Below are 14,958 nucleotides of genomic sequence, written 5' to 3' on the forward strand. Positions count from 1 at the left end.
ATTTGGTTGAAAAAAGGCATAATTCGACTGAAATTTGTTAGGACTGAGAATCAACTGGCTGATATATTCACGAAACCTTTGGATTTTGAGAGATTCTCCAATCTTCAGAAATCTCTCAGCATGTGTGTACTTTTAAAAACATTTGTTCAGTGTTGTCTGTGGTGTTGCCAACACCAGAGACAACATTCGTTTTTGCATGACCATTACTAGGATATTAGGCATACTGCATATTCATAATCATCCTATTTATTTGTGCAATGACTGAACAGTGGAGGCAAATTTCTGAAAGGATACCCCTGAGTGTTCATACTTCCAATCGTATGTTGAGAAATAGATTTTGCTCAAATCCAAGGCATTGAGTAGTTGAGGACAGTCATGAAAATCGTGATCTTGTCTAAAGTGAAAAGATGACTTGGAAAATGTGAGCAAAAGGAGAAAAACAGAAAAGAGGTAAATAAAAAAAATTAGAAGAAAATGGAAAAAGCTACCTAGAGGAGTCCATTGAAGACCGTTCTTCTAGTGTGGGAGCTACCACTTCTAAGTAAAAATAGTAATGGAAAAAGCTACCTAGGGGAGTCCATTGAAGACCGTTCTTCTAGTGTGGGAGCTACCATTTCTGAATCAAAGAAAAAATTTGTGGAAGTTTGAATAAAACTCGGTGGTGTTGCCAGAAGGTGTTGCCAACACCAAGTTCTGTCATAGCACAATTTATACATTGCCTGACATTTTGATAATTCATCATATTTGAGGCATATTTAGGACATGCATATTGACTTTTGTTTCGTGAATTCATCATGTGCAGTGACATATCAGTGTTGACCTATGACAGTTGATAAAAACCTTGATTATCTAGATTTTGAATTTATGTGTATACTTGTGTCAGTGAGTTATAATCGACGTGGGTCTTACTGGATTTTTTTTTGAAATCGTCGTAACACGAGTTTGAATCAATTTTACTGTTTGATTTTGGGATAGAATCGTTATGAGTGTTTTGGGTAAATTTCGGAAATATTACATTTACCATGCGGTTTTTTTTTTGGAGCTGAAGGATTGAATCGGTGTATTGTTTTTGTTAGAGTAAGAGCATATATGTTTTGTTATAGTCTGATTTTGGAACTTGGCTTACTTTCTGGCCAAAAAGGGGGAGTATGAGAACCAAAAATGCAAAAGAATGATGCTGAGTATCTGGAGTTGCTGAGCTTGAATGAATACTTATACTCTGTCTTTAATGCTCTTTTTAGGTTGCTTTACATGATTAATGAATTTCTCATTCGTATGACTTCTTATGTTTTCAGGTGTTCTAATGATGGTGTTGACAACACTGTCAACAACACCAGTGTTCTAACATGTTTAATTCAGGGGGAGATGAACTTTGACTCAGGGGGAGACACACTCCAATGCAGGGGGAGCTTAACTGACTGCGATGCTAACCAAGATTATCATTTTTGGATGTTTTGTCCAGAAAGGCAAAAAGGGGGAGATTGAAAGGAATATTTTATTCCTTTATTATTTTGCTAAATTGATATTATCAATTTATGATTTTGCCTTTCTAGATTATCAAATATTGCTTGATTTAATTTAAATGATAATATCTTGGTTTACTTATTTGTAGATTATGAGATCTTGCTTGATTTAATTCTAGATGATAATAACTTGATTGATTTATATCTAGATATTATATGATTTGTTTTTAATATGATTTATATCTCCAAGATATTCTATCCATGTTTAAAAGAGTGTTATCCCTAATGAAAATATGTTTTCCATATTTTGTAGGACTCTTCTATTGAATAACTTTTAGGTCAAGCCATCTATTTAAATATGAGAAGTCTTGCAGCCGTACAGTGGGGTTTTAGAGAGTGCTTTTAGAGAGAGATAAAAAAGGCTTTAGAGTGAGAAGAGGCTTTTGGTGAGAGAGGCTTTTCAGTGTGTTGGACAGTGTGCTTTTCACATAGAAAAATCAGAAGAGTCCAACATTTATTTGTTATACAGTTTTTTGTGTGATCGGTTGATCACTTTACAGCGTAGGAGAGCTGCTGGATTTCTCTGAACACACACAGAGTTCAGATATTGAAGATTTTCGTGTTGAAGATTTTGTGTGATTGATTCGCATATACAGTGTTGCCGATTGGTGTTGCCAACACTCAAGAACAACATTGACGCAGAGTGTTGATCGAAGAGTGGTTTCGTTTGGTTTAAGCAACACACTCTTTTATTTAATGCATCTAGTTTTTATGTGGTTTGTTTTGATGCATTTTTAATCCTTGGAGTGTCAAGGAATTTGATTTTGTTTTCTCACTAGTATTGTTTTGGTGTAAACGATTTACATAATTTTTCTAGTGAATTTTTTGCCATGAGGCATCGCACAAGTATTCGTACTTGTGCATAATTTAAATCTGGTGTTAATTTATTAAAGTTATATTTGTGTGTTAAATACTTAACTTCCGCTGCCGTGTTGCGTACAGTGTTGACAACACCGGACACAACACTAACTTCTGATACACACATTATAATGTTTTATATTTATTTCCTTTACAACAATTCCTTACAATAGCGTAATATAGAAAATTATGATTATATTATATGTGTTATAAGTTTACGACGTGAAGAACAAAAGGATATAAATATTGGAAATAAGATTTAATTGACTATATTATTATATTTTGTTTTATCGTAAGATACAAATACCTTTGAGTTCAATGACTGCTATGGTATCAGAAAGTTTGAGAGTTTTGTATTGTAGATTCCACAATTTAAGTAAGATAAGTGAGGGGACAAATGAAGGTGGGAGAAAATCAACAAACTGAATTCGTGTATGTTGGGATATTAGGCAAAACTATTGAAGTAATGTTATGAAGGAGTCGAGAAATACAAGCTAAGAATATCGGAGTTCGTATAATTTTTGTAAGCTTCAGTTTGTAAGATTTGAGAAAAATATTATTTGGGGACTATACGAGGTAATTGCGAAATTTGGAGAAATAAGTTAAAAGAAATAATTTTATTTTTGGGTTGACAATGCGATTAATATGATTTCTAAGGTCCAGAAACCTCTGTTTTGAACTTTGTCACTAACCTTGTAAGGTTGGATTCATGTCGGAAAATGCTTATAGTTATTAAGAAACAACTCCTAGTGTCAGAAAATAGGTAAATCTTTTGAGATTATGAAATTGGGAACCTAAGTTATAATTGGTGATAAAGAGTATAGTTGTTACTAGGAGTTGTTTATTTTGGGACCAATTGGAAATATGTATTGGGATTATGTAGTAAGTTTTATTAGGTAAATAATTTATGATTTTATGGATACTAGGTTCTACGAACAATGAGATTTATGAGAATAGATGGAACTGAAGCTCCATGGGTCAATTTTCGAGTTCCAATATAAGAAAGATTATTCTTGGGTCAATGATTAACCTTGTGAATATTAAGTGTGGATTTCAAGAATGCTAAAGGCTTAAATTGGGACATGTAGGACCTTGAATTACCTGACTACAGTAAGTTAAGGAATGACAATTCTGGGACAAAGAAATTACTCGACCTTTTGGGATAATGATTACATAACTACCTCACGTGAAATAAGTCACCAAACATAGATAAGCATCGAGAAAGTATTATCATAATAAGTTATGCATTCATATGATACTAAGAGGAAATTTTATTGTAAGGTGGATAAAAGTTTTCTCCCCTAGAGTGTTAAGATTTTTGGTGAGTATAAAGGTAGTTTGACATGAGCTTGAGTTTCGAGGTTACATATAAAGTGTTCGATGTTATGGTGGGATTTAGAATTGAATCATAATGTGAAGTGGTGACTCGATATGCTTGAATTGTTTAAGTACTTGGATGCTTGGGATTTAAGAAAACAAATATATATTGATGACGGTGTTAAGGACAATCTTTTTTGTCATATATGGGAATATGGTTTTTGTAAGTACCAGTCATTAAGGTGTTTTATAATCTTGGATACTGTAAGATGACTATGGATCGAAATTAGATTTGGCAATAGGATTATAATTTGGAGGAATTAAATCATACGATAAGGATGACCTAGGGTAATGTCTGCCAATTAATTACTCTTTGGGAAGATAAAATAACTTAAGGTAACTTAGGATTTGTATTTGATAAGGGATGTAGAGTTAATGAAATATTTGAGTTCCTTGAGGTCAAGAAATTTGGCATAAATATATAAATTTATAAGATGTCTTATCAGAGTACGCATCAAAAGCGTGATAGAGTACAAAATTTAAGCCAAGTGGATTAAGCATGAAGGTCATGGGGGAGCCAAAGCTTCTCAATAATCAATACTAGGCAAATTTCGAGGACGAAATTTTATTTAAAGGGGTGGGGGAGAGATTTGTAACGCCCAAAAATCAGTACACGTAAATCACATGCATGTAAATGATTAAAATTTTCTATTTTTTTTACTTAATTGATCTTAAATGCTTAAATACCTAGGATGAGTATGCCTAATTGCTCCTAAAATGAAAGCCCAAAATCCAAGCCTTTTAACATGCAAATCAAAATATATAAAAAAGATTCCTAGGGTCTTTTGACACCCATACCAGTCGAAACACACGCACACTCCACACATGTTTTCAAAAAATTTAGGAAGAAAACAAGGATTCTTCGTCGCATGTTCGATCTTCTTTGCGTCCCACGCCAACAATCGTATATTCGAGCATTTTAAAACACAAAGGCATGCTTCTAAATTCTTTTGACGCATAATTCAATCCATATTATGCATGTTTAATGTATTTTGCATGAAAAATATTGGAGTTCAAGGTGCTTATCGTTTTGACGATTATTTTCAAAGTTTTGAAGATTTTTATGCGTATATGAACATATTACGAATTCTAAGGGACACACTGCCAATATAAGACGTTAAGGGCTATGGAAAGTGTCGTATAAGGGGTAATACAAGGGCTGGATTATGGTTAGAAGGGGCACACATGGGAGGAGGCGTGTGCACCTAAGGCTTCATGGAGTGGTGGCATATGAGGGCTCGGCAAGGGGATGTCAACACCTAGGGCTTGTTTCAGGGCCTGAACATGGCTGGGTGAGAGGCTAGGAGGAGTCCACGGGGTGCTGGACTCTTGGCTTGAAGGTCAGGAGGTGGGCGCAAACCCTAAGGGGAGTTAGGGCTCACGTATGGCTTGTGCATGCAGCAAGGGGCACGCGGCTGATCTATGGAGTTCGAGCAGGGTCTAGAGGGTGGTCCATGGATGGTTAGGTATACATGGAGTCGATGTCTAGAGACAAGAGCTACTCATTGCGCAAGGATGCAAAGGGGTGGCTAGGAGTCTCGCCCCTGGACTGTTGCATGGGCTAGGTGCTGGTGCGCTGGTCCAAGAGGGTTCATGCAGATTCCAGGATGGTTTGGTCATGGTGAGGTCCAAGGTGGTTCATCTGTGGTTCGGAGGAATAGGGCGTGGGGATCAAATTATGAGATAGGGCTCGAATTTGGTGATGGCTGGGCTAGGGTCTGGTGCGCTGGTCCAGGAGGGTTCAGGTAGGGTCCAGAATGGTCTAGTAATGGTCTGGTCCATGATGGCTCAGGGTGGCTCGGGTTTGGGGAAAACATGCACTAGGAAGGATCTAGGGTTCGGTTATAACCTAGGCAAGGAAAGTGACTCGAACCATGGTTCACGGGGTGTGGTTTGTGGCTCATGAGGGTAGTTAGGTTTGAAAATTCTATGTTTAAAGTTTGGGAGAAAATATTAAGTTTTGAATTGATTCGAGTTAAAAATGCTGCATTGGTTAGTCATTAAGTTATTAAATCGAAATCTTCGGGTTTATGTCTAAGAAAAATATTAAAAGTCAATTTTAAGCTTATAGGATGATTTGGGATAGGCTCGAGTCCATAAAAATAAGAAAAAGCCAAAATGGGGAAGTTTTGAGTTCATTGGTAAAATGGTCATTTGGCGTCCTGGGTAGTACGGAAGTTCTGGCAGTGTCCCGAAGAATCATAACGCTTGTTAAATGATATTTTATAAGGTTTATGATGAAAATATGAGATTTTATGATTTATGGTAAAGCTGTAAAATTTTTATTGTTAAAATGCTATTTTTCAAATGTGGAAATGATACGATAGTTCATGATTAAAAAGAAAAAGAAAAATATTTTGAAGGATGTGAATTGACTGTGACATAAATGATATGATATATGATTTTTGGAAATATCGTGAGGCAGAAGGATCAGACGGAGCCCGTTTATGGGACAAGGTCCCAAAAGGAGCCCAACGATTGTATTTCCATTTTAATTCGGTGCCTAGTGCCCGTCCCCATGCGCAATGTGAGCTAAGAGTGATCAGTCGACCAGAGGATAAAAGGCTAGTCACTTTCAAAGACCAAATTTCACAAAAAATGATAAATGATTGAAAACTTTACGATTTTACGAATTACGATTTATTTATGCTTACAAATTTATTTTAAATAAAATTATGATTTTCAATGCATGTTCTTGTATATGTATTATTTGGTATTCATGTTAGAACATGATGAGTCGTTAGATTCACTAGGTTTGAATTCTGCAGGGTAATGATGTTATTGAGGGAGGCGCTGATGCTTGAGTGGATCGAGTCCGGCAGTAAACTCCTGAGGGCCTTTATTTTTCCGCATTAGATTGATAGTTAAAATATTTAAAAGATTTTTGATAATGATTTATTAGAAATTTTTACACTTTATTTTGAAGTAAGATGATCATGTTAAAAGTTGGGTTTGGATTTTCTTAATTGACGATTTAAGGATTTTTCTTATGCACTTGATATTTTAAATGTTAAATTATTTTGATTTATGAAAATGTTAAGTGATTTTAATTATATTTTTGAAATAATATTTATTAAAAAATTTTAGTAGAGGACGTTTCATGGAAATACCACAATTTTTTGTATGTAGTTTGCTTACTTTTCATTTAAAGGTATATGGTACGTATGGCTCCACAGCAGCCGGGCAGCTCACCTATGGATAACCGTTTAGCTTTATCAGTATATGATGATATGTAAGTTGTTTTATTATGTTAAATAATTTATTAAAATAAACAGTATTATATTTGTACATAATAATGTAGTTTGTTACTTTATTATAAGATTTAATTCAATTATTTATAACATAGTTAAGCCGCATAATTCAAAGCTCTCGGGATCAATTACTTCTAGATTCGAATAAAGACATGCCTTAGTGGCTATTCGTGGAAGTATGTCACACCTGAACAGAGACAGTGGTACTTGGAAGAGTTCGTCGTAAGTACTATAATATTGAAACTTTACTTTGTTATTTTTTAATTTTTTAGTTTTGTTAATTTCAATTAAAGCTTCAAATTTTGCAGAAAAAGTATAAGTGGACCGAAGCAGATGACGAGGCGATCAGAAATCTATGGTTTAGGTAGTGTAGTAATCTTTACCACCACACCATACACTCATGGAGAAATTCTAGCCAGTATTCTCAGTCAGTGAGTGGGGAACAATAGGCGTGTTGGAATGTTGTTTGGGAAAGTGAAGATTGGAAGGCGAGCTTCAAAGAACAAGGACGATAGAAATAATAAGCATGTAGGCTCAGGGACTGACACAACCAAGCATATTGCAGGATCAAGGTCATATGCTTAACATGGAGATACTCTGGTAACTAACTTGTTTATTATCAACATTATATATCGTATGTATGTCGAATAATTATACTTATTACAGTAAGTAATATTATTATTGTTATTGTTATTCAATTTTGAATGCAGTGTCATCAGCATGGGAAAGACCCTACATCATGGGAGTTGTACATCCACACACATAGGCATGCAGATGGGACGTTCGATGACAGGCGATCACGACGTGTGAATGTAAGTTTCATTTTCTAAATTTATTGAAGTAATTTTATGTAATAATTCTTAAACTAAATATAATTCAAATGAGTAATATAAATTATATTCTTCATCGCATTTAGCTATGGAGACATATATATCTGAGTCGTTGATGCGGTATGCGGATGGGGCTATTTCGGAAGCTCCTAGTATACGTAAGATCAACACAACGTTCAAGTTGGTGACATGTGGGCCGGAAAAAGGGCAGATGTATTGTGGATCCATGGGTTCCAAGATTTATCCCTTGGAGATGGTTCCATGTCAACGTGGAGGTTCTAGTAGCGCTGGGAGTTCTATGACAGCTATGAGTCAGGAGACACAAAAGTTGAGGGAGGATTTAGCGGAAGCAAATACACGGTCTTACGTACAAACGTTGGAGTTCCAGGAGTCCAAGCAACCTTTGTAGCCATATGACAGTGTCTTCCACCCACGCAGTTCCTCCCACAGCGACCATTTCATAGCAGGAGGATCACACAACGGCAGCTTTGTCACCATACCATCACATGAGCATAGATCCTTACATGGACGCGGTTATTCACAGCAGTATATCGAGTCATCAAATGACATGGGCCAAGATGATGACGATGACGATGATGATGGAGACGACGTTGATGATGGCGACGACCATGACGGTTACGCTGATGACGAGACCGAAACACTTGCAGAATTTTTTTATTTTCTGTTGATGATACTTGTTGTATATTGTACTTTAAGTATCAGCCGAATTTTATTTTTTTAAATATTGATCCGATTCAATTGGATATATATTAGTTTAATACTTTTTTTTTGAACAATTTTAATTTAATTTATTTTGTTGGATAAATACTCAAAAAACATTATAACAAAAATTAAATTGGATATATATTGTTTGTGCAATTCCATCGCTAAATCTATCGTCGGTTTTTCAAAAACCGTCGCTAATTGTCAACGACGGTCATAAGCATCATTGACGGTTTTAGCGACATATTTGACCGTCGCAAACTTGTTTTTTTTTTTTTTTTTCAATCATGTGCGATTATGGAATGTCAAAATTGATTCCAGAGCATGTTATTTTTACTATCTTTTGTTTTAGATGGATAAGTATCTTCACATTTTGGCATGTATAATTTGGCAAAAAAACTCTTGTTAGACAGAGATAGGTCGACCTGCCACACATTTACAACAAAAGTAATATTTTTTCTTAAATCGAGTCAATAAGATATCTATCTTACAAAATTAGTGAGATCATCTCATAGAAACCTAATCATAATTCGGAAATCAGGGAGCCCATGACTAAATTATCTCAAGAACCAATGGATGATATATGTATACTTACGCATGCTAAATGAGAAATTTAATCAATTAACCGAATTAAAATGGAAATTTCAGTTCATAAAACAAACTGATCATCAAACTCAAGCCCCATAAGAGTAAGCCCACATGACATTCATCTTAACTTTACAGAAATCCGATCCTAAAAACAATCGAGAACGAAGGCGAAAACGAGCTCGAAAACGACTTCTAAACATTGTGATTAATCAGACATGGATAAAAATTCTAAAGCCAAATTGCACCAGCATCTTTCAGCATTTTCTTGAGCTTCCCGTTGAGCTGAAAAGTCATGACTGTGTCCGCCGAGCCGACGAAATTTCCTCCGATAAACACGGCCGGAACCGTGGGGCTGCAACCGAGCTTCATCAACGCCCATTCCATTTCCCTACTTCTCGAATCCTCATCGAGCTCGTGGATCGTAGGGCTCACCCCTTGGTCATAGAAAAGTCTCTTTATAGCATGGCACATGCAACACGTACTCTTGCTGAAGATCACCACAGCTTTCTGCGAAGCTAGCTTTTCTATTCGATCCATCTACGAATCAAAGAGGAAGAAACAAGGTTCTCAAGCTGTTGTTTTTAAAAATATATATGGAGTTGGTTTGCTTTGTGACTTTTAGCATGTTAAGTGCGTATATTTATAGAGGGAAATATATAATATGATGACGTGGTGATGGATTATAAAGGGAACAGATAAATCATGAAAAAGATGCAGATTCTTTTAGATATTTGGATAGATGCTGATAGAGATACTAAATCACATCATATAGTTAAATAATTTTAAAACACATAATTCATTTACGTTGCATGGAAACCTTCGAAACATACTCATGATAATCTATCAGACATGCACTACCAAAAGCAGATTCTTCACATCATGTTGAATTCTTGATGTAACATAGTACGGTAGCTCATCTTTTCAGATATGGATATGATACGTGTTAAGCATGCGATCGATCGACGTCGAGTTTTCGATGGTGATCTAGAGCATATATAAGGGAATCGTCATGTCTGACTTTTTATATTGGAAGACAAAGATAGGGTAGAATCCGTTTAATCTTCAAGGAAAAACAAAGTGGGGCATTTGAGTTGAGTCAGATGATGGTGAGATGCGGCGAGTTGATCTCCATTTGCTGCATTTGGATCATCCCGATCAGGCAAGCAAAGGCCAGGCACTGGCTTTTTTCTCAACTTTTATAAGGATATATATTATATATAATTTCCTAAATCATACGAAAGATTAAAAAATATATGGAAAAAAAACAACTTATCATGTAAAATCTCTCAAAATCATAAAATGGGGTTTGTAAATTCTGTGAAATATATATCGAAAAAGAATAAAACCGGCCCTTTATGCAAAATTGAGGAGTTGTTTTGTTAAAAAAAAAAGCAGTTGTTTTTAAAAAAGTATTAATGCATGCATCATGTAGGTCTATGAGATGAAAGTTTTTATATAAATTTTTCTTGAATTAAGTATGTTTTTTCTAAGCTTCTTCTTTCAGACTGACTTCCAAGTTTTTAGGTAAAAATAAAATAATGCATCTATCAGTACAAATATATATGATTTTATTAAAATCCTATTAATTATTTCTTTAATTGTTGTTTTTTGAAAAACTGGTAAAACTCGCATATCGACAATCTTTTCACTAAATAGTTTTCCAATTTATGTTACTTTTTGTAACCTTCTATATATCGATGGGTTCAATTGTTAAGTATTTGGTCATTGGTGTTTCATCCTATATAATCAATTGTGCTTTATGCAACAACTTAACAAGATCACTTTGTTTTGAAATTGTATAATAACTTGATTCTGAAATATAAAATTTCATTTAAACATTTAAAAGTACTAATATTTGATTCTGATAGACTTCTTCTACGTACACCATCTTTGAAAGTTTAAGAAATACAACAATTAACAAATAACAAATGAGTTTGTCTCTTTATCAGACTTCGGAGGTGAAATATATATCTATTTTGATACTCTGCACTTATAAACTTCATGAATTCTTTTCTTATATTTAATGGACTCGTAAATGGAAGAACTAGTTATAGCTAGGCCCATGTCTATTGGATAACTTTAATTTTTCATTGTCGTAAGAAGATTCGAATTGACATTTTTTTCCCCACAAAAATGTAGGTAATAATGCATTTGAGTTCAATATATGTTCATCCATAATTTTTTATTCAGGTTTGACTCAACCGATAAATACAAGACAAATACGATATAATTTTAATAAATAAAAAATTTAAAATTCAATTTATGTCTATCATTCACTTGACTATTACTTTCAACTAATGAATCGAAATAATTTATATATTTTCTGTTTTAATCATTAATTTTTATAAATTATGATAATGATATTTCGTATTTCAAATATAACATAGAGATATATATTAATTGAAACATTATTATCTATGACGGTATGCTATACTTGTTTGTTGATATATTTAATTTTTAGAATGATTTTTTTATAAAATAAAAGTTTAGAATAATAATTTCTTAGCCTACATGAATATAAATTCTTGGGTCCACCATTGCTTGCATGTCTATATGTTCATTTTATAAGGATTATTTTCAATGTTAACTCGTATATAATTTGTAGATTCAGATTCTGTTTATCTTAGTAGACGATGGAATTATAATTGTCTTGTCATTGGAATTTTAAACTTGAATTTAAAATAGTAAGATATTTGCAAGAAAAGAAAATATGAAATCAACATGAATTTTTTTTGGGCCAATGAGCCACATAGGGGGGATTTTTTTTTGTTTTAAAAAAACATTTGTTTCTTGTCTCATAATATATATATATTGTAAAGGCCCGTATTTCGTATTCATATTTTAGCGGAATTATTAAAAAATTTCTAAATAAATAATTATCTTACCTCATTTATAAAATAAACACGTAAATAAATTTAACTTTAAAATAACAGCGGAAGAAAATATTGTTTCAAACAACTACTTAAAAATATATCCAACGTATTAAAACTGAGTTTGAACGTTTGAAAATGCACAAACTAAAACATGAGGTCATCGGCTTCCTACTACCGCTGACCCAAGCCAACTCACTGGTCTCCGCCCTCGGCCTCGACCTCATCAGTACCTACAACAATCAAGTCTAGTGAGTCTAAAGACTCAACATGTATATATCGTGAATAACAAGTAAATATATCATATAATCGCATGCAACGTAAAAATATGGTATCGTAAAGTGTACAGTGAAAGTAGTAACATGAATAATTATAACTACGTGCATATCTGAAAATTATACGTAAAAGCTTTGCTCAATAGAGCTCTGTCATATCAAAATTTTCTGGTAGAGATAATGTTTCTAATCAAGTGGCCCATAACATAACGTGAGCGTCTGATCAGACTAAACCACAGTATACTGGGCGGTAGAGATCACCACAGCCCTTGGACTAGATATCTGTATCCATACATAATCGTAAACCGGTCGTAAATCACCGGGTGGAGAGGTCCTCGGTTGCGCCTACCGACTTCTAAACCCATAAATGTAAGGTGGCCACAAGACATATCGCGTATATCTCAAAAATAAACATTTTATATTTTTGTGCACGTAATATAACTATAACCTTGTTTTTACCGGATGAGTTGGATCGTTCCCAGACTTTCTGCGACTTAATTCTAATATGTGACACATGCAAATAAATCTTATTTTGACCAAAATTTGACGATCGAACAAAAAACGAGACGATTATGACCAACAACTTAATTTTTCAATCATGGCTTCGTACTAACCCGAACCAACATTAAACCGACGTTTAACCATGATTAACATACTGAAAAATATTCATGATGATAGCTGTACACGAAAATTGGTGAATGGAATCCAAAAACATAAAACACTCTTTCGAGAGTCATTTTGGTACGTTGCACCGTAAATTCGCGTACGACCTCTAAACTCAACCGAATCACGAACGGCCAAAAACATGACTTTCCTAACTCATTAAGGTATTGTCCAATCCAAGACCATAGGCTAAATGCCAACCAAGAACTCAAACCACCACCAAAACCGAGACCCAAAGCTGCTGTCAAAATACAGCAGTAACAGCTTGTGTGTTTGTGGTGTAAACTCTGAAATTTATGACCAGTGGCTTGAACCATTGACCAAAGACTCTTACCAACATCCTAAGGCATGGCTTGGACCATGGCTAAGGGTTAAAAGCCAGCCACAAACCAAGCAACCACCTAGGACAATACCAAGCTTCTACCGAGCACACCAAATCTGTTTAGTGGGATGTATTGAATTGTTTTATTGTCTTGGGTCGTTCCGGGTGCCATTTGATTGACCATGGCTCGATCTAGACATGATGAAGTATTGTATGAACCATGGATATGAGCTAGATGCCAACCATAATCCAAACAACACACCAAAACCGAAAGTGTACACTAACAAGAAATGAAGAAAACCGAAATGCACTTGTGTTGTTTTGGTGAAATTTTGATAGATCCGTGAACCAATCCTTGAAGGGATGATTTGGTCATGTCCTTGACATGTTAAGGTAGGGTTCTAACTATGGTATAGACCCTAGGACAGCCAAGATTGGAACACACCCATTAAACAACTCAATGACAGAAACCTTGACACAAAATCTGTAACTCATAGAAATGTTGCTGTCAATTCTTTCTCCTGAGTGTATGGACTTAAACCAACGAACTAACAACACCCTAACACACTCTAAAACATTCCTAGAAGCAGCCATGAATGCTTGGAATCGAGCAACTCCTGTAACAACACAAACATCCAACCTGTGAAGCATAAATCATGAAGCCGAGAAGCATGTTCTGAGTTTTGAATAAGTTGCTGTCAAATTTCGTGTTGTCACTTGATTCATGAACATATATTGATTTAAAATATCTAATATGACATGATTGAAGAGCAAAGAAATAATATATACATGCCTGCAATTTGTTTTGACAAAAAAAAAAACAAATCAATACGACGAATACGAGTGCCAGAACGGAGTTGGTTTCTTCTTTCTCGTTTCTGCTGTTCTTACTCGATTTTCAGCTGTAGTTTTCTCTGATATGTCGATTTTAAGGGTGGGGGAAGGCTAGGCAATGAAGGTGAATGATATAAGAGGTGTTAAATGAGTTTTGAATTGTATTTAGTTGAGAATTACAAGTGAGAATTTGAATTGTTTCTTCAACATTGCTGTAGTTGTTCTTATTCTTTTATTCTTGTTGCTAACTCAAGATTTCAGTAGTCTATTACTTCTGAAATTTTCAAGCATATGGGATGAAGGAATGGTATGTAATGGAGGTGATGGTTACAAGAGGTGTTAAAGATATCATAATATGCATTAATGTGGGAGGTTACAAGTAGAGGCTTTGAATGAAATTTGAATTGCTCCTTTTGCTTTGCTAGCCGATTCTTTTTCTTATTTTTATTTTTTTCTGCATGTACTCGTTTATTTGCTAGCATATTGGATTGAGGAATAATTAAGGTGTATTATTTTGTTTGAATTTACTAAATATTAGTGAATTAAAATGAGAGAATGAATTCATCTTAATGGCCATTGAGTGTGACTTGAATGGTTTACTACACCTTTTAAATTGTCTTGACCGAAAGTTGTTACCCATTTGCATGGTATGTTATTATTTAAACCTTGTATTTTAAATTCTTTAAGGTTTTGAATACCTATTATACATTTTGGTGAATTTACATATTAATTTAGAATAAAATCTTGAATGACATTGCTTGATCTAATAATTAAGTATTACAATGCTATGTTTAATTTCTTGAATATATTTTACCTAGATTAATTCATCCTCATTTGTTTACGC

At 34.4% G+C, this 14,958-nt stretch overlaps 1 protein-coding gene across 1 annotated transcript; it reads right to left on the reverse strand.

Annotated features, from left to right (window-relative positions):
• Window positions 1-9,192: 9,192 nt before the first annotated feature.
• Window positions 9,193-9,786, reverse strand: LOC140831806 (monothiol glutaredoxin-S10). The gene has a single exon (XM_073195545.1). It carries the CDS (start codon window positions 9,685-9,687, stop codon window positions 9,379-9,381), a length of 309 nt encoding a protein of 102 aa, XP_073051646.1. The 5' UTR covers window positions 9,688-9,786; the 3' UTR covers window positions 9,193-9,378.
• Between the last annotated feature and the right edge of the window lie 5,172 nt (window positions 9,787-14,958).

The sequence above is a fragment of the Primulina eburnea genome, chromosome 5 (assembly GCF_022965805.1).
Source record: "Primulina eburnea isolate SZY01 chromosome 5, ASM2296580v1, whole genome shotgun sequence".
Taxonomy (NCBI): Eukaryota; Viridiplantae; Streptophyta; class Magnoliopsida; order Lamiales; family Gesneriaceae; genus Primulina; species Primulina eburnea.

Coding starts and splice junctions, on each gene's coding strand:
- LOC140831806 (XM_073195545.1), bottom strand. CDS start 9,687: ATGGATCGAATAGAAAAGCTAGCTTCGCAGAAAGCTGTGGTGATCTTC.